This window comes from Pollicipes pollicipes, unplaced genomic scaffold (genome assembly GCF_011947565.3).
Source record: "Pollicipes pollicipes isolate AB1234 unplaced genomic scaffold, Ppol_2.1 Scaffold_7261;HRSCAF=8764_pilon_pilon_pilon, whole genome shotgun sequence".
NCBI lineage: Eukaryota > Metazoa > Arthropoda > Thecostraca > Pollicipedomorpha > Pollicipedidae > Pollicipes > Pollicipes pollicipes.
In genome coordinates this window covers 58,854,677-58,879,417 of record NW_023597054.1, presented here as the reverse complement: position 1 = coordinate 58,879,417, position 24,741 = coordinate 58,854,677, and the positions used below count along the sequence as shown (strand labels likewise).

The following is a 24,741-nucleotide window of genomic DNA, read 5'->3' as shown; positions in this document are numbered from 1 at the left end:
GTCTCTGTCTCCGTCTCCGTATCCGTCCCCTTGTCCGTCGCCGTCTCCGTGTCAGTCACGGTCCCGGCGACCGTCGCCGTCCCCGTGTTCGTCTCCGTCTCTGTCTCTGTCTCTGTCCTATCCCAGTCCACACCCGTTTCCGTCCTCGTCTCCACCCTTCTGAAGTCTCGGTCGCGATGTCTCGGTTCAGGGCGACTCAGTGGTCGACGCCTGTCGGTTGAGCTCCACCAGTTCGTGAAAGGACTGCTTGCCGATGTGGGTGTGCACCTTGCCGATTGACCTGAAGAGCGCGTCCGGACACAGGTCGTCGGGAAGGCCGGTCAGGAACTGCGCCAGGTTGATGAACTCCATGTCGCGCAACTGCTCCTCGTACAGGTGCAGAATACCTGTCGAGTCCGCAGAAATGTCAAACGGTCGCACCGTTGGATGGTGAAGGCAGATGACCTTATCGCACATGGATGCGACGTGGCCTGGCCGACGCAGCCTCGTCGGCGACGGGCGTAGACTCGGATCATTGCGCACGCTCAAGAACATACTGGTTGTGTTTTCCAAATTGGCAGATCGCCCTTGCGACGAATGTGTCGTCAAAACAAGCTGTTTCTTGCAAACTGTTCTGTTTACCAAGTGACTTGATAACCCACGTTCCATTCGTCATGCACGCGTCGCAGTACTCTTGATTTGAACAAAATCATTGCAAACGTAACATCTCTCCGTTCATGACAACCCGCTACACTAACAAGACGGGCAGTCACCGCCAGATCATCTGAAGCCCTCACCAGCACCGCGGCACCTCTGCCGCCGCCACAGCCGGCCCCGTGTGCACACGCCGTGCGACGGGGCACTCACCGAGCGCGGCGCGCGCCAGGAAGGCCTCGCCGTCCCGCATGAACACGTCCCAGATGCGGCAGGCCACGTCCAGCGGCAGCGACTTGGAGAAGAGCGTGTACAGCCAGTCAACGAGGTAGAGATGCGGCGTCACCTCCTCTACCTCCATGTGTCGCCACAGCTCCGGCAGGTTCTCTCGCAGCAGCGCCGTGTAAGTGGCGTAGTAGGCCTTCATCTGAGGGCGACACGGCAGGTTCAGGCGCCCGCTGGCCCAGGGGCACGCCAGGCCTGAGTGGGGAAAGGGGGGGGGGGGGGAGGTCGCTACAAGTGTGCAGCCAGGCCGACCCCGTGACCGATGCACCCAGCCGGGGAGACCACGCTGGGGGCGATACGTCGCGGGTTCAGAAGGCGCGCGTATGATGGGCAGCTATCGCAATGTCACCTCTATGGATGACGTGTCAGAAAACTGCCGCAGTGTTTATGAGGCAGGCATTGTCGGTACCTAACGTACAGCTGCAGAGACGCTGCCACTGCGTTGTCTCGCATCACTTCGGCGGAACGGGAGGTCTGAAGGTAGCCTACGCTGGTGCCACCGCAGAAATCAAAAGCAACACCTGCGATGTTGAATGTTAGGAAAACATCACGCCCTGAGACTAAGCACACTTCAACGTCGCACTCAGTAACACATTGCCACCACACATCGCTGTCCTGGTTGCGTTTCGGGACACCATGCGAACGAGCCCAGGACCAAGCGCTGCACATGCGAGCCGGGCGACGTCACCAGACCGACGGGCGCGCACACGTGCGCCACTGAGGCGCAGCTCTGTGATCGTCCGCACCCGCTAGCCCCGCCCTGCGCCCGACCTGCGAGCGCGCGCGGGCGGCGCTCACCATGCCGTGGTCCAGCTGGAAGAAGTGAAAGAGGAAGGGCCGGTTGAGCAGGTTGGCGAAGGCGACGAAGGCGTCCGGCGGGTCCAGGTTGAGCAGCAGCACGGCTGCGATGAACGACATGCCCTGGATGTAGCCGACATCGGGCCGGTAGCAGGCGTAGGCGCCCAGCAGCTCGTGCAACAGCTCGTGGTAGGGTCCGCCCTGGTCAACATGGGGTCTGGTCAGAGGGTGCGGCACTCCGCCGCTCACGGACGGCGGGATGGGGCCGCGGGACCGACGTCCCAGTGCCAGACCAGACCCGGTGGCCGCACGCCATCCGTACGGCTGTAGTCGCCAGGTGGGCATTCCTGATGATGCATCAAAACATCACTGTTGCTTCAGGATTGCATCACCGCTTACGTGGCGCCCATTGCACTAACCGTACGGTGTGGTAGAGTCGGGTGCTAATGACGACACAATTTGGCGAATAATGCTGTAAACTCACGACAAACGTTAAATGAATCTGGCTTTATCGTATGACATCGGGTCGTAGAGGAGGAATGCCATCTTTCGCGACTATCACCGGAATCTGGAGTGAGTGGGTGGCGCTTCTTTTTCATGCGTGACACTGGAAAGCGCACCTGGCTCGCCCATGGCATAAATAAGCGGATCATCCCCATCGTATCACGGAGGGCTGCTGGACCTACAAACCGCGCCTCCTGCTTCCGGTGCGACCACCACCATCGGCAGGCGGTCAATCGTGGGGTGCAGCGAGCTCGCAGACATGCAAACGTATCAGTAGTTCCGTTAGATTCATTCAGGGCAAGTTTGATATGACTACATTATTATAATGCTATTCATTGATACTCTTGAACCGAGTGCAGAGTTCGACGGGTTCGCGAAAGAAGAAAATTAGCTGAGGTCTACATCGACGACGTCTGATTTCGGCAAGTGCACGCATTCGAATTCCGGCCGGAAGGTGGCAGCAGGCCTCTGAGCCTTGCCGGGCGGGCCGGGCGGGGGCTGGTTCAGCAGCCCTCTGAGCCTTGCCGGGCGGGCCGGGCGGAGGCTGGTTCAGCAGGCCTCTGAGCCTTGCCGGGCGGGCCGGGCGGGGGCTGGTTCAGCAGCCCTCTGAGCCTTGCCGGGCGGGCCGGGCGGGGGTTGTTTGCACTCGGGTGTCGGGACGTCGCCTCGCCAGGCATGTCTGCTCGCCTCGCCGCTCGGTCCCCCGAGTCACCCAGTGGCACGAAACAAGCAGAGCAGCGATTCATGCCTAACGAATGCAATGATTTCCAACATGTCTTCTTCGAGTTCAGGTAACATTATAAGCCAGGGTGACATAAATGCTCATAAAAAGAAACATAAATGCTCGGAACAAACAGGAATGCGACTCTCCGAATCACGAAACGGTACATTTCCAGCCAGTCACACAACCGTGGCCTGAAACGGTACATAATAGTGGCCCAGGTGCAAGCAGATGGCCAACAGGATCACGACAGGTAACTCATCTCCCACCCCATCGCGCTCATATAAGTAACATATTTACTGGAGTCCCTATTATGCGCCGCTTTCATGCCCCCAGTTGGCATCTATTGCCACGAACCAGTCCGCACCGGACGTCTCCCAAAAACTTTCCTCCAGATCTTTAGTACGATTTTCTGGTTTTGCAAAATATGGCCCATGAATATGCTCTCAGCTATGATAAATTTGGTGACCGCAGTTATTCGTTTTTTACTGGAATGGCCGCAAGGGAACCACTCCCCTCCCCGCTCCCGCGCGGACAAAAGGAGAGCACGAACAGAAAACAAAATGTGCTCCCTTACAGCAAAAGAACTCTCTTGGTTTTAAAAAGGCAGCGATAGCGCCACTTTTTTCATCTAGAAGTCCTCCATACAAATATGATACAACTGAGAATGTCAACTTAAAGGCACCGACTTAGAGTGGGTATCCAGGAAAACAATCCTTGGTCCTAAAAAATAATATATATTATTCCGCTACCGCACTTGGTACCCGCTGCCCTGTGTTAATTGCCCGGAACGCGTTACCTAGTAATGAATTGCACTGTATACCAAGACCTACGCCTCACCCAATCATTGCGAGCATTCAGACAATCGAACTGTTTAGTCTCAGTTTTGTAGACAACGATTTATTTGGAATACTTGCTGCGACACTGAACATTTGACTCCCTCAGGCACATTGCCGCAGCCAGTCAGCAATTAGTCATTGGTTGGGGACAATGCCCCACACGATCTGCTTCAACAGATACCAGCGCTGTCACATAACTTGGTTACGCTGAACCACGGTACGTCGGCAAATTTCACAAACCCCGCCGATGGCAGACATCTCAGGCCAGCGCCCGACCCTGAGCTCCGAAGTGGCTGAGGTATCTACCAACCGCCTCTCCCGACGGGGGGTTCTGCTGAAACCATCCTCTGTAGCCCTCTCGAAGTCCGAAGTCGAAGGTCGGATATGAGCCTCTAGAACCATCACTTTCACAAAGAGATTGCGACAGTGAACTGCAGACATGGAGTCCGAACCAACACCTCAGGGTCCCATAAACATGGAACCCCATGGGATGCGGATCCAACCTTGGCATCCAGGCGCCTGTCTGGTGGGCTGGTCGCTCTGCCCAACGCCGAGCCTCGGAGGGTGGGACTGGCTCGGGATATACTCAGCGGGCAGTGGCGCTGTGTTCGGGCTGTGGGCTGGGCTTGCCGACCGGTCCGTACCTTCTGGAAGAGGCCCAGCTGGGGGAAGGTACGCGCCACATCCAGGCGGATGAGCTCGACGGAGCTCTCCTTGTCGCCGGCGCTGGTGCGCGGCCCGGAGCCGGCCTGCGCCAGCTCCAGAATGGAGAGCGCCCTGTGCGACGGAGAGCGTAGCTGTCAGCGTGCCGTCGATCGGACACCAGCGGACAGGCCGGCGTGAGGGGTCACCGGGGGCGGGGTCAGAGCGCGAGCCGTCGGGACAATGAATAGCAGACGCGATTCGGCGCGAGGCAGCAGTGGTGTCACGGCGCCGGCTGCCGGACCGTCGATCGGACACCAGCAGACAGGCCGGCGTGAGGGGTCACCGGGGGCGGGGTCAGAGCGCGGGCCGTCGGGTCAATGAATAGCGGACGGGATTCGGCGCGACGCAGCAGTGGTGTCACGGCGCCGGCGGCGGGACCAGTCGATGATCAGCGGCGCCCCGTATGACAGCACAGAAGTCAGGCCACAGAACAGCGCACTGGTGAATGGCACGGAACTTGCCACGCGGCCCACAGCACACCGTCGTGGCAGCGCTCGATTGGAGGGCGCGGATATCTGGGTTCCAAACGCGCGTTGCAGGGGAACTTTTCGCTGGTGACAAAGGGCCTGTCAAACCCCCAATTACACCGAACATGTGCCTCCTACGAGTTCGTGCAAGTTAATCCCTCATGACGCCTTCGTTCGGCAAGCCATCTGCAGCGCACCAACGGCAGCTCGACGAGCTCTTTTCCAAGCCCTTACTACCAGACCCAAAGGGCAAAAAAAACGGCGTCAACTTCCCTGTGGGAGCCCAATACCAATTTTTACCGAGGTCCAAAAACAGTTCGCGGGTCGTCCCGACCTATAGATAATCGACACAACTTTCTCCTGATCAGTCAACCCTATTTTTGCTGAGGTCTCCTAACCGTGAAAGGGAATTATCCACATTTGAACACATTTGAGATAGCGTCAGATATGGTGAAATAAGCCCACTTACTGGTATACCTTTAAGTGAAAAAGGCTGCTCTAGACAATGCGGTTCAATGCGGACAACAGCCAGTTTAGTAAAAAGGCTTTTCAACACGCTATCGTTTTGTTACGTGAACGTACCTCGCATATTATTGATTGAGAGCCAATTGACGGCCGTTATATCTAGAAATCGTGCTCACAAACGCCAAATAGGAACGACTCAACCATTCTGCTTTTTTGGCCTTGACCGCCGCATGGCCAATGGAATGGCAGAATTTGAATGCCGTTATTATGGCGTCATAGATGTCTGGGTGACCTTGACATAGTCTCCAGGAAGAATTATGCACATCTTCGCGAGCGTGTAGCTTAGAAACTAGAGTTGATCCTCATGGGCCGGCTAACATCCAGAGGGACAGCGGAGCTGAACTCTTGGCGACACGAGACTCTCCGAAACAGTTGCGCCCTCGGCCAGAGTTACGAGTGCCGGCGTCACACACAAGGCTCCAGCGTCAGACAAAGCAAATACCACCTCTGTCATCGGGTCACATGCCCAGCACGTCACGAGCCCCGTCACATCGGACCTCGAGCGGTGAAACACCAACAATGGGTGTCAGATGACACCAGTCCACCCAAGTCCCTGCCGGTTTCGAGTGGCAGATAGGCCCCGATATGCACCCGATAGCGCAAAACTACCTGAAACGGCGCTTGTACGCCTGCATGCACCTGCTTATGTTGGATCACGCACCCACGCTGATCTGCAACTGATACTGCCAGACCACACTACCGCTCCCCATCCACCAGAAAGCCTAGCGACAAGCATCACACGACACCCCTCGTCAAATTACACCTGCCGGTGTCTGATCACATCGGACCGTTTAAGGCTGAACTTTCCACCGGAGATCATCCGGCGGCCTGGAGAGTGGCGTCGGTGGATACCCTCGACTGACACATGCACCTGGCACCAGGTCGCCAGCTATGGGCGCGGCCATACGCATTCGACGCGTTCCACAGCCCCACACCGCCATCACGACCACCCGCGGAGCCGTCCGCTGCCGTCCGGGCCGCGTCCACTCACTCCTGATGGTAGACGCGGTACAGCTGAGGCGTGACGTTCAGGTCGTTGCCGAGCGCGAGCATCCAGACGCGGCCCGCGCACGCTCGGCGGCAGCCCGCCCCACCAGAGGTCGGCCACCTTACGCGTGTGCCGCACCTGCGCAGCACACGCACGCACCTACAGCGCTGGAGCCACGGGCGCCAGGGCGAACGGTTCACGGCTGGGTTGTGTTCACACCCTCCGTAAGGCAGTGCGCGACATAAACGTATAGCAAAAGTATAGCAGAACACGAATCCTGAGCTCAGCTTGGTTGTGTTGGCTTCCAAGGTTGAAAAATACAATATCGGGCTAAAGGTGACAAAAGATATTCACATAGGCGGAGTAACTAGTCCGTCGCTCTCGGATAAGTTACTTGCCAACACTAGCAGCCGCACAGGCAGTACAGCTGACGCATAAAACATACCTTGTTCCAATTAGGCAGAATGTCTTGGCTCCAGACTTTTGAGCTTTGTGCCAAGCTCTGCTCCGTCTTGAGCCGAGCCTGCAAAGCTTTTTTCCGTGACTTCGAGTTCTTTTGATCTGCAACAAATGGATTTGTCGTATTATTCATTCATGGAAACGCTTTCCCGGTGGTGGTCTCTAAAAACCTCCCCATTCAGCAGGCGGGGCAATGGCGTACAGCATGTTTACAAGGAAGCTAGACTGACAGCGTTGACAATTAACAGAGCGTTTTCACCTTTCCTCACGGCCATACAGATACTTGCATTGCAGGCACTTGACCCAGATGGATCTGCGAGGAGGCAGCTCGAACCGTCCATACCAGTAGTGCAGTGGTTAAAACACGCATCTGGGAGACCATAGGTAGAGGGTTCGATTCCAGCCGGGCCCGCCATTTCCGCCAAGGTGGGTGGCAGAGGACGTCACAGCCTCAGAGGCTGGGTACGTCGTAATGCCCAAATGGCAACAGCGAGCTCCTGAATAAACCGCCCTTCCAGTCATCTTCAGCTTCTGTACATTGGCGACATATCCCTCTAGACCGCCCAGATTGGCTGGCCCAGAAATGACAACAAAGGCGACATATCCCAGAAAAGTGGCTTAGGAAGGTCCCGAACAGGCGGTTTCATAGCCGCTTTTTTACTCACCTGCGGCCGGCCTGCATCGGTATCAATGACCAAATACTAATAACCATTTTGAGGCAACATTGGTTTAATTGCACGGGGCAGCCGCGCTACCCCGCTGCGTGCTACGTGAAACCCTCCGCGGGCCAGTCTGACAAAACACTGAAGGCGAAAATGACTGACGAAATGAAAGGACAGAAATTTGGTGTCGGATTCTGCCCGCAACAAGCTCTGCTTGGCAAGTCCTCTGGGCACACAGACAACCATGCACACCGCTAGAACTAAATTCGCAAAATAACGGTATCACAGCAGACAGTGGCTCGGTATGTAATGAATGGTTCGCCAGCAAGCCCACAGCACGCCCACACATGAAGAGAGACGACGGGCTTCCTTGCGTGGTTATCGACATCCGGCCCATGGGTTACCCAGTCAGCCGTTGCATTGTTTCGAGGTGGCGCGGCCAGATGGCAGGCCCGGGACATCCTCCCCTCACCAAACTTTGCCATTTGCACGTCAGCCGCCGACCTCTCGCAGAGTGCATGAACTTTGGCATGATGTCTGACTGATGCTAGCGGTTCGATGCCCGGAGGCTGAACCCGTCGAAGGACTGGTCTCGGAGGGCCCTCACTCACACGCTGCCAACAAAACCTAACACGCTAGAACCAACCCCAGAACCCCTGTCGAAGGACTGGTCTTCGAGGTCCCCTCCCTCACGCACCGCCAACAAAACCTAACACGCTAGAACCAACCCCAGAACCCCAGTCGAAGAACTGGTCTTAGAGGTCCCCTCCCACACGCGCTGCCAACAAAACCTAACACGCTAGAACCAACCCCAGAACCCCTGTCGAAGGACTGGTCTTAGAGGTCCCCTCCCCACGCGCTACCACCAAAACCGAGCACTCTAGAACTAGCCCCAGAACCCTCCGCCAAAGGAGTGGTCTCAGAGGTTCCTACCCCCAAGCGCTACCACCAAAACCGAACACGCTATAGCCAGCTCCAGAGCAGCATGCGCTAGCTCGTATTGGATTGATATTATTTACTAACACTTTTTATCTAAAAGCTACTAGAAAAGCACAAATTATCATGAAGTAACGCATCCAAGTGCTTTCAGGCACTTTTTGTTCAAAACTGTAAGAGGCACCTTTATCACCCTGGCCACGACCTGTCCCGCGAGGGTTAACACGCTCGCTTCATAACAACGTCTGATCGCAGCTTGGAAGGAGGCGGCTGATTATTGGCATACGCCATGACAAAACAATATGAGACCTGCAATCAAAAGGAGAGTCGTCCTTATAATGTCAAAACTGTTATTTAACGCGTGCATACGTTGTGTCAACCTTTTCAAGGCAAGCAGTGGCCTCTCCTAGGTCACGTGATAATCGACATAACGCCGCCCCTGGGACTGCAGACAAAGCGTGACACGGCTCCATCTTCACAGACGCGACGGTCGCATGATGACTAACCACTGCGAGTAAACAACGAGTAACAGGCCAGATGCCGCCAGATGAGCAGCAGCGTCGTAGTTATGCCGCCAGAGTATACAGATATGCTGATCACACTGCCCACCTACGACATCTATTTTTTGTTGTGTCGAAAGGCGCCGAAGGCCTCCCGCACAGCGCTGTTTCGTAACAGCGACAAGCAGTAGTCAGCGACGACGAGGTTTACAAGAATGATCATTGCATTACCATCGAAATTATCACCGCTTGATGTTGTTAGTACGGTCAGCTATTTACTTAGGAGCTTGGACCAGTCAGCCACATATGAGATCAGCCCATACCGTCGCTTGGGAGCCGTAACTCCCATGTCATGCAACACGTCAATTACCGTCCGTGTGATTAAAGTCTTACACCACCACAGTATCAAGCATGCGGGTCGCACTGAAAGGAAGCGTGCCACGGCCGTGCCTGAGCTGCGGCCGCTGGCGGGCGCCGCCCCCAGCCGTGCCCGCGCTGCGGCCGCTGGCCAGCGCCCGCCCCAGCCGTGCCCGGGCTGCGGCCCTGGGCCGGCGCCGCCCCCAACAGTGCCCGCGCTGCGGCCGCTGGCCAGCGCCCGCCCCCAGCCGTGCCCGGGCTGCGGCCACTGGCCGGCGCCGCCCCCCAACAGTGCCCGCGCTGCGGCCGCTGGCCAGCGCCGCCCTAGCCGTGCCGGGCTGCGGCAGCTGGCGGGCGCCGTCCCCAGCCGTGCCCGGGCTGCGGCCGCTGGCGGGCGCCGCCCCCAGCCATGCCCGGGTCAACCAGCGGTTAGGCCCACCCGACCTCTGCGGCGCGCTGCTCCAGCATCTGCTCGTGCTCGAGCCGGTGTCGCGTCTCCTCGCTGCTGCTCTTGGCCGGCAGGTTTGTCGCGGCCGCGTCTCTAGGATGAGGCCCTGGCTGCCCGCCTGCAGACCCGAGTGGCGGCGGCCGGGCCGGCTCGGCGAGTCGCCGGCGCTGCTCGCCAGGCTCGTCAGGCTCGTGCAGCTGGCCGTCGGCTGGCGACGCGGCGCGCTCAGGGTCACATGCGGCGCCGGCGGCAGACAGCATAGACTCAGCACGATATGGTCACGCGGTGACCAACGCAGGACAACGCGGCCATGCTCACAACGACGTGACATTACTGACTGAGGACAGTCGTAAAATGCATGGAGATATCGATAATCTTATCGATCCTTGTGAACTACGAGTCTATCAAGGCAAAAAACTGCTTTCATCACGCACATGATACAAAAGCTACACGAACAAATATGAAAAATACTTGATAAGACATACATGAAACACATTTATGGCACTAACACAAGTTGATCTTTTCAATGAAGTGCGAAGCCCGTCTTTGGTGAGAGTTTATCATGAAGAGGCCTTTACTGATACAGCGTTAGCGTCAATTAAAAATCATATTGCTCGAATTTTTCCTGACAATGGCCCGCTGGTCATACCGTTCAGTGGAATATCGATGAAACTGATCAAGTGCCTACTCTTTGGTACTACTCTTTGGTACCTGAGAGCTGCATGACTGTGCGTCTTAATCGGTCCAGTCTCTCTCGGCATATACCAAGACGAAGCACGTTCGAGACCAGGCTTAGGAGGCAAATTCGCCTGCTTCCCGTCCTCTGTTCACTGACAGTACATGGCCGGGGAGCGTTGAGGTCGCATACGGATATATATGCGCATATATAAATTTGGCCTCACGCCAAATTTACATCCAGAAGGCACGGTGGACCAGCCAAGCTGGAGAAAGTAACCCCTAAGCTGATAAAATAAGCCTCCGGGGCCCCGAGTACAGCGGCCGCATCAAAGTTACGTTAGTGCAAGGGTGCTTGCTGTCAGCAGCTTTCTGATTTGCTCGGAAATAAAGTCCTTGTCTCACCACATTCACTTAAGAAGGACTCGAACAAAACGTGCTTACCAATAGTGCGTGCGAAGCTCCTCCATCGCATTGGGAAGCCCTACTGAAGATTCCCATCCAGGAGCACTGAGGGACGGCGGGCCACTAGCGGGCTGAGAGTCTTTTGACCGCCAGGAGAACAGGCCTCTGGAACATGATTCAAACTAATATTAGACTGGTTAGGGAAATACATGATAACTGTTTCTGAAGACAGGCACAGAATTAATAAGAACGTAAAAGAACATCCAATCAGAGACCATGCTAGAAACCTTTACGTCTGCACGCGATAGTAAAAATATCAAAAAAGAGCCGTTAGAGGAGAGAATGAGAAAGTTCAAACACAAAAAAACAACGGTAAGAGGGAATACCGCTGCCAGACGGCTAGCTAAAAATGGCTGGGAGTTTGTTAACCTTTGGGCTTAGGGACGCGTCAACTGCAGCGGTCATTTAGCACCCGGCTGGTGCTGAAGGCTTGGCACGGCAAAGCCCAGGTGGGGAAAAGTGAAGAAAAAATACGAACCGAGGAAAAAAATGTAAATAACACAGGATCGAGTTATTCTAGGGAAATTCTGAGCGGCTGGCCGCGCACGCCTACACGAAGGCGAGAGGGCTGCCGACACTACCTGTCGGCAGCTGGCATAACAGGAAGGGTTGCACTAAGAAATTGGTTGACCCTAGGTCAAACACGGGGCCAGTTACAGCCAGTGCTGCGTCAGTCTCCACGAGGAGCGCAGTGGCCGAGGCCAACCGCTCACCGGGAGAAGAGACCGGAGATGCCGCGCTTCTTGGCGGCGGCGGCGCGGCCCGGCTCGGCGCCGGCGCCGGTGTCGGCCGGCCACTCCGGCAGCAGGCCGTGGTCGGTGCTCAGACTGGAGGTGCTGCTGAGCGAGCCGTCGGCGCGGCGCAGCGGCCGCGGCCGCCAGCGCGCCCTGCTGCAGCGTGCTGGACGGACTCTCACCCACACCGCTGTCCCGCTCCTCCTCCAGGCCCGGCTTCTGCTCGGCGGCCGGCGGCTGCCGCGCCGCCGCCGGCTCCGGGCTCAGCATCAGTCGCCGCGTGCGCCGGTCGTAGCCGATGCTGAGCGTGTCCAGACAGAGCACGCTGGCCGAGGGCGCCGAGCGCGACTGGTGGCAGCAGCAGGTCAGCAGCAGGGCCGCCTCGTCCGGCGGCGGCGGCGGCCCGCTCAGGCCCAGCTTGGAGCGATGCCGGCCTGGCGTGCGGCACGGGTGCATGCAGGTCGGCCACGTCGCACGTCTGACATCGGTGCTGGTACACGTGGCCTGCGTCGCCGGCGCCGCTCGACTCGGCGCCCGCCCGCACCTGGCACCGGCATTCTGGCGCGGCCGCCCTTCGGGTCCGGCCACGTCTTGTAGTAGGAGCGCGGCGACTTGGACTCCCCCAGGTCCACATTGCCACTGCTCATAGCTGAAAGTGGCAACCATTAATCACAAGGCATGCAGCACAGAAACCAAAATTATTTTTCTCTTGATCTGCTCCCCTGACTAGCAAATTATGTATGAAGACACATGGGACAAAGAACCAGCACCACCCAGGCTTGCGATAAATTCCACAACTGAAACAGTCCAGCATGCTCATACTTTTGTGGGGTAAGCCAAGCCTCAAGTGCACATCACAATGAGAGCATATCACATTCAGTATTTTGAACAATTGCATTCCAATTTTTTACATTATTAAGAGCAATTACTATTTTGTAATCACAATTACTACAAGCACTGATGACTACTATCATAAAATAATATCTATGAAAAAGGGTACCAATGATCATTGTCACAAATATTCTAAGAATCTTATTGATTGCTTGAATACTTAACACATCTTGTTAGTGGATCTTTATGTTTTATACATGTACATATGTGCACATGCATGTACAGCATTAACTTTCTGCTGCAAGTCCTTTACCTTATGCCTCTCAGTGACCATCTGATTGTGGATGAAGGAATTGCTTAAGCAATGCCACTGTTTGCAAACAGCTTTGCTCCAGGTAGCACAACTATGCAGAAAAAACTGTATCAGCAATGACTTCACATGTGACCCAATCCTATTGCTGTGAGGTAAAGGACATGTAGCAGCAGCAAATGACTTCTTTTTAAATTTCTATGCCATTTGAGATAGCATCTTGAAACTTTGTGCATGGTGCTTACCATGTCTACTCTACCTGAAACCTGTCTAATGAAGTTTAAAGGGACTTTCCAAGTCATTCTTTCCATTGTCACACACAAGTTATTTAAAACATTAAGATCATATGCTTCATGTTGATTATTCTCATTGTTGAATGCAGAGTAGAGACAGGGAGAAAATATTAACAGTTTATTCATGTTATAGAAAATCAGTTCCATTACTGTGATACAATAATTGCCTCATACTTTAAAGACTATTAAAAATAAGTTAAAGGTATCTGTACATCTATTATATGGATCTTCCTCAAGTAGTGGAATCAGTGGCACCCACCATTATCTGTCACCATATATAAAATTGGCATCTTGAAACTATGGATCTGTGTAAATCAAACCCTAAAGATAAATGTCTCTAAATCACCTGACATGTAAATCTCTCCAGACCAGAATGGTTATTTTCAACCCATTGCATCAACATAAAGATATAATATTCACACACAACTATTCAGCCTAGTTAGTTAGCTAGTGAGGTTTAAGGGCATATCAGCTGCGTTGGTTATATGCACCAAATATGTAGGCCAGATCTTACATCCACTGAACCCTGCATTCCATTAGTTGCTTACCATGTTCAGCCTTAGGTGAATGCCCCACTTTTAAAATTCCGAACATTCTGCACAGGACAGTGTAAGCATAGTAGAAACCAGCTGCAGTCCCTTCAGTGAAGTAGATACATGGATATACATCATGTTCAAAAGACCTCCTCCTACTGTCCATCCTAAATTTCACAGAGATTAAGGCAACTGCACCATTGTCCTTACTCCGCTTCTGCCACTCCCGCGTCTTGTTATCAAGAAACATCTGTTTTCCTCCCAATGTAGGCCCATTTACCACACAGTCAGCGGTTTCCTCGTACACACTGGAGCACAGCCTTTTCCAACTACACGCAGCCAGGTACCTAGTTTCGTCAGTGCTCAGAATAACAAGCATTCGTGAGAAATAGCAACAAAGGCTGTTCAGAGCGCTTACCCCAATCATCCGCCAACGACAACACCCCAAGACATGGCAGATACCACCAGCCTTCCACCACGCCCGCACGCACCAGTGTCTGGCATCTGGTACTGAGGCCTTGGCCAATGACACTGCGTCATAACTGCGTCTGCTGTTAAACGCTTCCATATTTGAAGTTTTACTGACAACCGAGGCTTTTGCTCACGAGTGCGCGCATACAGGCGCGGCAGGCCGAGGCACGTATGCGCTCGACAGAGGTCGCCGTGTGGTGAAGGTTTCGTATACAAGGTATCTTTCCTAATTTCACCAACCGTCCATATTACATTCACACGCACGAGCATCCATTGACATCAACATCCACCAGGAGTGACATTAGCATTTACCAGTTAGCAGTTAGCACTACTACGGCACCTCCAGTTTCCCAGAATGCTGAGCACTATCATATGAAGACGCATGTAAAAAATCGACTCCAAAGATGATTTGGCACCCCCACTTTCTGAAACGTTCCTCCACCTACGTGACGGGTAGCGAGTGTTTAAAGTGACCAAAAAAGTATTAAACGTACGTTCTCCATTAATGGATTGCCCATGATTGTAATTGCATGGGAAACATATCTCACGGTGCCCACAAAAGACCAAGAAATCAGACATACATATATTGACTCAAACTTTGCCAGCCATGCCACACACATACACATACACACACACTAACCTGACCAAGCCAAAGGACCGAATATGTTCTTCGTTCAGCGCGACTATCATTCACACAAAATTACGTCAAAAAGTAGCGTCAGTCATCCAACGACTGTAAGGACATTGGACAGCAAAACGTAATGTGAGGATGACATGACGCATGGCGTCCTTACAAACAGCACGATTGCGCGACCAAGTTATTTGGATGGACGAATGACAGGCACTCACGAACAGAGCGCTCAAAGGCCTATGAGCTCGTGTGCTTTGAACTACCTTAGTGCGGCACAGCTTTACGATATTAATTGCTTGGTAGTAACCAAGCTGAAACGCCCGCACTGTTCGGACACTGAGGCATCATGCGGCAAAACATCACCCGAGAAGAGATCATGGCGATACACACACCACACCCATCACCATCGCCCCAGAAGAGATCACTGCGACACGCACATGACACACCATCGCCCCCCCGAAGAGATCACTGCGATACGCACACGACGCACCATCACCCCAGAACAGATCACTGCGATACGCACATGAGGCACCATCACCCAAGAAGAGATGATCGCTGTACACCACCAACTGACCATCGGACTAGTGCAAACGAGCAGTACAATTTAACGCTACGGGCAAGGCATGTGTGACTAGATGTTGGGCTTTGGACGGATGGGTTACCACTGGCCGCCGCGCCTACGACAGACAGCGAGGTGCGTGCGCCAGAAGCGGCACGTTTGAGAAACTTTGCGCGTGTGAACAAAACGCTATCATCGGCACCATCTACCGGTCACGTCAGACGAGATCAAGCGAGCCGAGCCTCGAGAACATTGGCCGGCAGCGCACACAGCAGTCTGCCGCGCAGGGAGCTCGGTCCCAGTCCCCTGCCGGCACAAGTGCCCGACGCTGCCTCCACGTCACTTGTCCTTGGAGTTCTTCAGCTGCTGCGTCAGCCACTCGATGCCTTCGCTGAGGCCGTCGCCCGTGATGGCGTTACTGGCGCAGATGTGGAACTGCTTGTTTTCCATCTTCTCCAAGCCGAGCATCATGGTGACCTTGACGGAGGACATGGCTTCCTTCAGGTCCATCTTGTTGGCGAAGAAGAGTAGCGGGATGCGGCGGTCGCCGATGTCGGGGTGCTGCAGCAGTGCGTCAAGCTCGTCCTTGGCTACCACCATGCGCAGCTTGTCGCGCTGTCCACCACGTAGATGATGGCGTCACAGTCGCGGTAGTAGTGCTCCCCACGATTGCGGTATCGGCCTTGGCCTGACATGTCGAACGCACGTGAAAGACAGGTTCTGTGCTGGGGGCGGCAAAGACTCAGATCAGAGGAAGGGCCGCCTCTGTGTGCCCAACAACTTTCGGTGTATTCGCAGCGCTCCGGTGATCCAGTAATCCGGGTGCGGTACGTATAATCTTGTTTCCCGTTGCTTGATCGAAGTTAGATCAAAGGTGTGGGGGGGGGGGGGGGCGTGCCGTCACACAGATCAGGCTACACGCCGACGAGCAACGAAGTGTAAACAAATGTATGTAACATGCACCAAACTGCAAAATTTGTGGGCACATGCATAATACCACGTGATACTATCGCGTGCGTGGTACTCTGTACACACGTGACACTTTATATCCACGAGATACCATATACGTGCGTGATTCTATCACGTGCACACACAAAATGCAAATGTTTGCACGCGCAATTACTGTCATGAACATTACGGCATGTGAAAAGAAAACGCAGCAAATACGTTCCGCAAATATTTTGTTACGTCATGCAGACTGCAATTTTCTTGGTGCGCGGCGAATACACCTTTGAGGTTGCAGATGCTAACAGCAAAGTGCTTCAATGATGATAATGATGATTTGGGCTTTGATGACTGATGATTGATGACAATGGCAGTGATACGGCTATATGCCGTTCTCATTGTCTTCCTATTGATGATCCCCATTTCACATTCCGATACTAAAAACCTGAGGGTGTTCTTAACCCACAGAACATAATGTCATCCGTTTGATACGGCAGGTGCCTTCTGCCCAGTTGCTTTCGGCAGGTGCTAGCGGATTAGCATGGACTGAGTGAAAAATTGTGAGTAAGTGAGCGAGCAAGTAAGACAAGTCAAATATGCTCGACATTCAAGCAACATCACAATTTAAGAGCTACATGTAACATTTTGCGCGGTCCAACAGTTTTTCACCCGCACAAAATGACGCCCGGGCCTGTGTCACTAGGCCATGGCGAACACATACTCCCACATTCCCACCTAGAACCAGCCTGTCTGCGACCTGCAACTCACCTTTAAATTTCTCGACGTTGAAGCCCACCGTGGGCACGATGTCCGCGGGCCGCTCAAGGTCTGGCTTGAAGTGGTTCAGGATGGTGGTCTTGCCGCTGTTGTCCAGCCCGACCACAATCACGTTCACCTCCCGCTTCCGCAGCCCAGCGCTGTGGCCAGCACATTGAACAGCCCCATGACGCGCACCTGCTGCCTGCCGGCACATCGCGCGTGATGAAACATACATCACCTGGCAATGCCTTGGCACAATGCTGGATTGCATGTCGTTACGGATTAGATCAGATCAACACAGAATTGCATAAGTGGATACCCACGGACGAAAGCCTGAGCGCATTTGGTGGCGATGTCATTGGTGATCTTTGGTGACATTGGTGATCATTTCAGGCCCACCACCACTCACAACACTGCACATGGCGGCGAGCCAAGAGCTCAGGCACAGAACAACCGCAACAAAGTCAACACCCCGACGACGATGGCCTCACCGCGCTACCGTTTGAGCAGATGCGGATGGTGGACACCCATTGAGACATCGCACATGCTAAGCTCCGTAAGCAATACAGCACGGCCCAGACGACTTGTACCAGACCATCGTCGCCCCACACCTGGAGGTGCTTCAGATACAACACAAGCAAAAGTGTCGCAAAATACACATCGACCCGGAAGTCCTCTCTCCCACGATCGCGCAGCCTCACGGACGCACATCCCTACCGCTCCGAGCCAATGCAGACGCGGCGCTTCACGAGCCGAGGGGGGATGGGATTCATCACACCCCTTGTCTGTCCCACCGACTGGTCCCGAAATCCAGTGTGCACCCCCGAGTCCGATTCGAAGAAAGCCAGCCTCAACACTTACGTGAAGTGAGTGTTGTGATCGTACGCACTGTGGCGTTGTAAACGTAATCAACAAGCCGACAAGGCAAAGAACCACACCAGAAGCATCAGGCCTACACTGGAAGCACTTGGTACGCGATGGGCAAAGAATGCAGGTCCAGTTTTACTGGATGCAACGCCATCACGACGCCTTGGAACGGATCAAAGAACTCATAGCTCCCATGTACTGGCTTCCTTCAGCCCGGACTACTCCACCGAAGTCTGAGTAGATGGCAGCACGCCAGACGTTTTGAGACGCATCATTATGCAGCAGAATGGGGCCAGTGGGACTTGGTGGACTGTAGCGTTCCACAGGCGGACTGCCAGCCAAACCGAGCGCAACTACTTCCGAACCGAAAAAGATACAGGCGCCCTGGAGCTTGTGGTCCGTCCTAACCATTACATATCGCTAAGGACTCCTCAATTCACATCGTCGTGGAGCACATGCCGCTGGTCTCTCTCCTCAATGGAGCGCTCTCACCGCGCCCCATTGGGCGGAGCAAGACGAACATCACGGGGTGCCTGTATGTCACGGAGGGCTGCCTGGGCTGCGGGGGAGGTCAAAGACTTCATGCCCGCCATCCAGTCCCCAGCACTAGCGTCACGGGTGTGATGCCAGCCTCACGACAGCGAGCAGACCAAGCCGATGCCCGTCATCATCCGCACGAACACACGCCGCGCGAGGGTGACCATCAAGAGTGCGCGTGGAAACTGCGACCGACGTCAGCATGTGGCTGCTCCCCACCGCAGTGCAGAAGGGGATGTTTGACTGCGGATAATCAGTGAAGCATATTGAAAAGTGTCAATTTTCCCCCCTGCTGGCCATCATTAACAAAGTAATTATGATGGGTCATCATCTGATCCCCCTTGCAGCCTTGCAACCAGAAGCCATGTGTCTCAATCATGAAGCTCAAGCAGGGACAGTCATTAAAAACCCTCAGAGCCTCATCCTGCTAATATGCATACATCAAGTGGTAGAGAAGGAAGCGGAGTGCTACCCAGTCAGCCAGGCAGCTACTTCATCCCAAATATAGCTCTGGTTATCATGTCAGGGCTAACATGACAGCCAGAAAATACAATTGCATCAAAGATGCATGCAGCCATGCCCCCAACCACGTGATCTCATGCTACAGATACGTGGACCAAGTGGACTCCTACAATGGTCACCCCTTCAATTGGAAAGGATTTGTTGGATTTGCCAGATGAATAGGAATCCAACATCACCAATGCAGCAAAGGCCAGGCTGGTAGTGAAGTTACTCATGCTCACCATGCAGTCCAGCCAGCTAGAGCCTGGACATGCAACAAAAAAAGCACCACTGGCTATAGAACCACTGAGTTGGCCCACACCTTCAGATCAGGAGCCTGTCTATCAGAACCCATAGTCTCAGTATTTACCCAGTAGCTGATTCTGCACTGCTCAAATAACTTGGTGACTTATCACCAGCACCCACAAGATTCACTGTCCATTCCAGTACTGCCATTAAACATTACCCCAACAGTAACTGGTCTGCCTACTGCCCCATCACCATGTAGAAGGCAGACAGAAGCTGTGAAGCCACACTGCAGGATGCAGCAGTCTCCTGTCCTATCTGGCACCACTGATAAAAATTGTTGTCATGTAACCTGGCTTGCCAGTCACAACTAGTGCCTTATAACAGGGCTGGCCAGTAGCTCTACATGCATACAGCCCCAAACACATTCCTTCCCACATACCACTACACCCTTTCCAGACAAGCAATGTGATGTCTGTAGACAAGCATCACTGTCAGCTTGTGATGGAACCATGCATAATCTGTATTTGTCCATGATGAATCAAAATGGAAGGAGGATAGGGAGGGAGTTACATCCCAATGAATCATGTTACACTGAATGGCTGCTCTGGGCACAAAATAACCTCTGCTGTTGGCTTGCACTTGAGGTCCAATTATCATCACGAGAAAGCTACTCTGGGTCTTTTAAGGATGTGTTGCTCTGATATATGAATTTCCATGAGTACCAGGTAGTAGCCCTAGACCACACTAATAAATCATCATGTAAATGAGTGCCTGAATGAGACCACCAACCACCTGGGCAATATATCCACTTGTCTGAATGCTGCAATACCTTGCTCCTGCTCCTTATAGCAGCACTTGGCTACCAAGCCTTAAATTCTGGTGATTTCTCCATCTTAACTTTACCATGAAAACTACAATAAGCAAACTTGCTGGTCAAAGTAAGGTCAAGCATATATAATATTGGAACAATATGATAACCAAAAAAAATATTTCATGTTTTGGATACTTAGGGTCATAGTTGATGGTGGCTTACTTAGATGGCAGGAGGGACTGGCAAGGTTTGCCTTTATTCAGAAAACTGCATTAACACTATGTTTCATGGAGAGACACAATCATAGTTATTTAGGTTCCAAGGAAGAGTCTAGACAACCTGTTTTACAATCATTTACAATATGTTCTCCCTTTAAACAATGATTGATGCACAATGCTATTTTTTAACATAAGGTACCAATGTATACTATGACCGATACTTCTACACAAGATTGGTGCACTGACATCATTGTGCTATCTGCTAAACCTCATCCCCACATGCCCCAAAACCAGGCAAAGCCAAACAGGGCTCAATTTCAAAATTATTATTTATCATGAATCAATTGCTTTGAGTACATTTTTTGGCATTGCACTGATAACATCGCACTCCCTGAATCATCATCACTCTGCACTAAGTTGGTTGCTATCAATGCACCAACTTTACACCCTCTGATTTATAATGGACATACAGACATACACTGAATTTTTTGGTGCACACCAGACATAGTCAAGAAAGAAAAGATGAATTCTCACCAAAGGCCCACATGTACGTATATGTGACTTGAATACGTGAGAAAAAATTAATAAAGATAATATCCCAGTCAAGCATTCTACTAGTCCATGTAACCTTGCGATGCACTACAAGCAGCGATGCACGCGTCTCCAACGTAGGTCCCCTGACATCTTCCTTGAATCCAGAACTGAGTATAACGGTAAAGTCATAGTGCATAATGCACGCCATGAGGGTCAAATCGATATTTCAAAGCAGCCACATTCGCGATCGACAAAAGTGGCTGCGATTACGAAACTTAGAGTTTCGTTAGACTCACCTCACCAGACGCACTGATCTCTGTTTTCGGCTCTTCCACCTGTGACGGCAAATTTGCTAATACCACTGCTCTGCGAAACGAACTCCTTCCTCGGAATGTCAGGCAATGGCGGGAACTGGATCGCAGACGCTCGCCTCCGGATGCCCAACATCGAGCCCACATTACAAGCTCCTTCAAAATACCACATCTCCCTACCAAGGTTAGTTGGCAGCATTATTGCCATAGGGCATGCTTCGCTTTCCTGCTAGCTCGCATGGCCCACCGGATGCTGGACTGAAGACATTAGAATCTTGTTGATGCTGGAGAACCTTTTGTATTGTGTTTTTTCACGTTATTTAAATATATTATATTTACATATGTTACTTTATTTCTATTTTTCCTTAGAAAGGAAAATAGATTGGTGGCTGCAGCGCCTGCGATGGAAGAGCAGAGTCATTGGGTCATTCCGCTCCAGGGTTAAGAACTTTATCGCTGCGAATGTTCTTAATGCAAGAGAGGTTTTGTTTCAATGTGCTTCAACGTTTATTTTCTTTGCGTTTTCCTGGATAGCACAATGCCAGCTTAAACCGGTAATGCATTCACAATAAAAACGCTTGCGTCAAGCATCGCCAGGTGCAGCCTCCAGTGTTACACCTATATTTATATACTAGACACCTATCTGACCGTCTTCTGCTAAATTGGGTTATTGGCGCTGCTGTTATTGTAGGGCCTTGGCGCCGCCCAACCACGTGGATCGTCCAACCACTTCGGTGAGATGTGTATTGTTTGGACCGGTCGCGGCGCGCGGAATGCGTTAATGGCAAGGCGCGAAGAAAATCGCGTGCTGCATGCAGTGCTCGTATCTGGTCTTCTCGTGAAGACGTGCTGGTTTCTCTCAAGGGGAATTAGTGTCATGAAGTACACGCTGCATACCGCGTTTAGCGACGCTTTACAACACTACGATTTTGCCTATGCTCTGAGATTGTTTGGCACCAATATGTGAGATGTAAGGTTAGAAACATGGTGTGATTTGCTTTATTCAGTGCAAGACTGGTTCATCAGAAAGCTTATGATACCTGTAGATGGGTTTGGTCATCGAACCAAGCAAGTCATACATGGTGACAGTCAAGGTTGCTGATAGGCAGTCTTATGTTCACTATGATATTGTGCATTACCTTTGCATGATATTATAGTGATTGACAGCTATACACCTTTAATCAGTCAACTTACCATGGGATGGAATTGCACTGTCTGCAATAATTTTCTTTCAGCAGGTTGAAGTAATCTTCGGCTGAGAAGACATGTTACTGGTGTGATACTTTTTCAGTGAGCTAAGCTGTGCTCATGGGCATCCTTGGTCTGTCCTCATTTATTGAACAAAGGGCTAAAGTATTCTTTCAACAAGAGCATGTAGCGAGCTGCTTTTTGGTTATTGATGGAAATAATGTTGCTCACCACCTTTTTACAAATAGGGGCACCTGTGTGGGCTCAGGTACAGACTATCTTCAGTATGCCAATCAAGTGGAGCTTTTCTTCTCAGACTTGAAAAGGTATATGGTTTTGGAGTGAAGTACCTTCCTAAAACAAGTTTTTGAACCTCATACTCAAATGTGGTCTTTCATATTCATTTGCTGTGTGGGGTATCAGTGCTGATTAGATCCATGCAGTGGCATATTGATGTCTATCATTACCCATGGCTGATAGATAAATGGCTGTTGACCAAAAATAATACCATTAATGGGAAGAAGGTTTTGATGTCTCAGTAAATATTTTAACTCTGTGTTGTTCAGCTCTTAAGGTGGGCCAGTATGTCATTGGGAAGGTGCAAGAGAGAACCACAAAATTGGTTTGTTTTTGTGGTGCTTTAAATATCAAGATAGTACATACAAAAACTTTTAAGGTTATGCTACAGGAGATTCAGCAGGGGCATGATGAGTACATCTTCACTCATGCCAATGAGAGGCATATTAGGGGCATATGAGATCAAGAATTTGTTATTCAGCAGAATAATTTGTCTATGGAGTGGTACATGTCATAGGATTAAAACTGTTTTGTCACTTCTGGTCACAGTCCTGATCATTGAAATGCTGCATTGTTGCATGCAGGTCAAAGATACCAGAGATGAGCTTAAGCTTGTATGGAAGACATGTGGGATACAAATGTTTATGTTATTTATTCTATGTCGCAGTTGCAATATCATCCCAGTGGTCCTTCTGGATGGTGGAAGGGATAGAAATGATGCAAAACTTCCAAAGCAAGTCAGTCGCCTTAAAGAAAAGGTCTGCACATCTGTGCGTGCTTCAGCATCCAAGCATCATCAAGAACATGTGTTCCCTCCATTGGCCAGGACAGTATTTATTGAGGTAGGAGTAACATGCTGATGATGTCTCTGTTCTTGCCAACCAGCCCTGCAGCTAGGAGTAGTATTGTGATGATTGTCACCTACTTGTGCATACATTTCATTGTTTTGACTAGTACTGTGCTTAGCCCAGTAGCTCACATTGGGCTCAATTGTGCATACAGCTGCTAGTTGGATAAAGCTTTGTACCATCAGCAGCATGAAATTTGCAACATGTTCAGTTGATTCTTAGATGTTAGCTACATCAGGTGGCTGCTGGTGTTACTGTTTGACCCTCTGCTGGCAGGTATTGAGACACTGGATAGTAAATAGGATGCTTTACTGATGTACCTCTGTGGCTCTGGCATGCCCCCCCCCCCCCCCCCCCTCTGCTCCCAAGCACATGTCCAAATGTGTTGTACACTTTGTATGGATTTTGTGCATAGACACACACTTGAAGCTGCATAATAAAATCAGTGTAAAAGGCCAGCATGTAGCAAAATTCCATTTATCACCCAACATGGCCACCACATAGGTTTTGTCAATGCTTCCATGATCATGAATGTGTTCTGCTGGCTGGGGCAACCATTTACATCCTGCTGTGTGACCACATTACACAAAATGTCCAGCCATGTCCATGTCCTGCCATGTCCCTGTCCTCTGAAGCGCACGTGAGCACATCCCTGAGTCGCAACCCTGAGGCACAGTGACAGCCATCAGTATGACAGTCGGTGCCTAGGCCCGCCCCACTTGGCAGGCAGTGCGTGGCCTGGGCGTGGCACTGGTGCAGTGCCCCCGCGAGGCCGATGGCCCCGCCGCCGCGCTCGCGCGCCCGGCTCGGCTGCGCCGTGCTCACCGACGACTCGGATCTGTACGCGCTGGCGGTTCCGTGCGTGCGGCTGACGCCCTGGAAGCGGCCGTGCACGGCCCGGCGCGCCGGCGGGCCGGCTGGACCGCTTCCTCAGCTGCGTCGTCTTCCGGCCGGAGCGGTAGGTCGCGCGCCGCCGCTGGGTCCCGGGGGGCATGGTTGGCCCCAGGAGACGGGCTCGTCGTGCCTCGCTAGTCTCTGCGGATCTGTGGCACAAGCTGTTGTGCTGCTGCTGTTTGGACGTACTTTTAAACCGCTTGTATATCCCGAGGACACTTGAGTGCCCTCGGCATGCTGTCCAACAGCCACCCAATTATCGTTGACGTCGGAACGGGGCTATCGCCCGGTGAGGGAAAGCAACCGGCGCGTCAGATCCCGGCCTCTGCCTGTGACCTATGACCCTGACCTGCGACCCGATTGCGCCGCGGCAGGTTCCTGAAGCACTACGGCCTGTCGTCCCGCATGCTGCCCCTGCTGGCCAGCCTGCCCGGCAACGACGTGCTGCCGGCG

The 24,741-nt window shown here is 52.5% G+C and overlaps 1 protein-coding gene, 1 long non-coding RNA gene and 1 pseudogene across 3 annotated transcripts; 1 reads left to right on the top strand and 2 right to left on the bottom strand.

Moving 5' to 3' along the window:
• Window positions 1-10,977, bottom strand: LOC119111672 (TBC1 domain family member 12-like). The gene is given in 8 exon segments (XM_037235478.1): window positions 1-386; window positions 847-1,060; window positions 1,717-1,917; window positions 4,425-4,557; window positions 6,469-6,542; window positions 6,544-6,603; window positions 6,911-7,026; window positions 10,947-10,977. Coding segments are annotated over 8 exon segments (1,029 nt in total). The 3' UTR covers window positions 1-186.
• Window positions 10,978-15,514: 4,537 nt separating this feature from the next.
• LOC119112413 (ADP-ribosylation factor-like protein 6) lies at window positions 15,515-21,150 on the bottom strand (annotated as a pseudogene).
• A 665-nt stretch (window positions 21,151-21,815) lies between these two features.
• LOC119112725 (uncharacterized) lies at window positions 21,816-24,182 on the top strand. Of its 2 annotated transcripts, XR_005095769.1 has the most exons (4): window positions 21,816-22,036; window positions 22,300-22,575; window positions 23,214-23,388; window positions 24,121-24,182. It is a non-coding gene; the product is annotated as an uncharacterized LOC119112725 (long non-coding RNA). The 2 variants fall into 2 exon arrangements; XR_005095768.1 differs by lacking the exon at window positions 21,816-22,036 and having other exon boundaries at window positions 22,095-22,575.
• The last annotated feature ends 559 nt before the right edge of the window (window positions 24,183-24,741 follow it).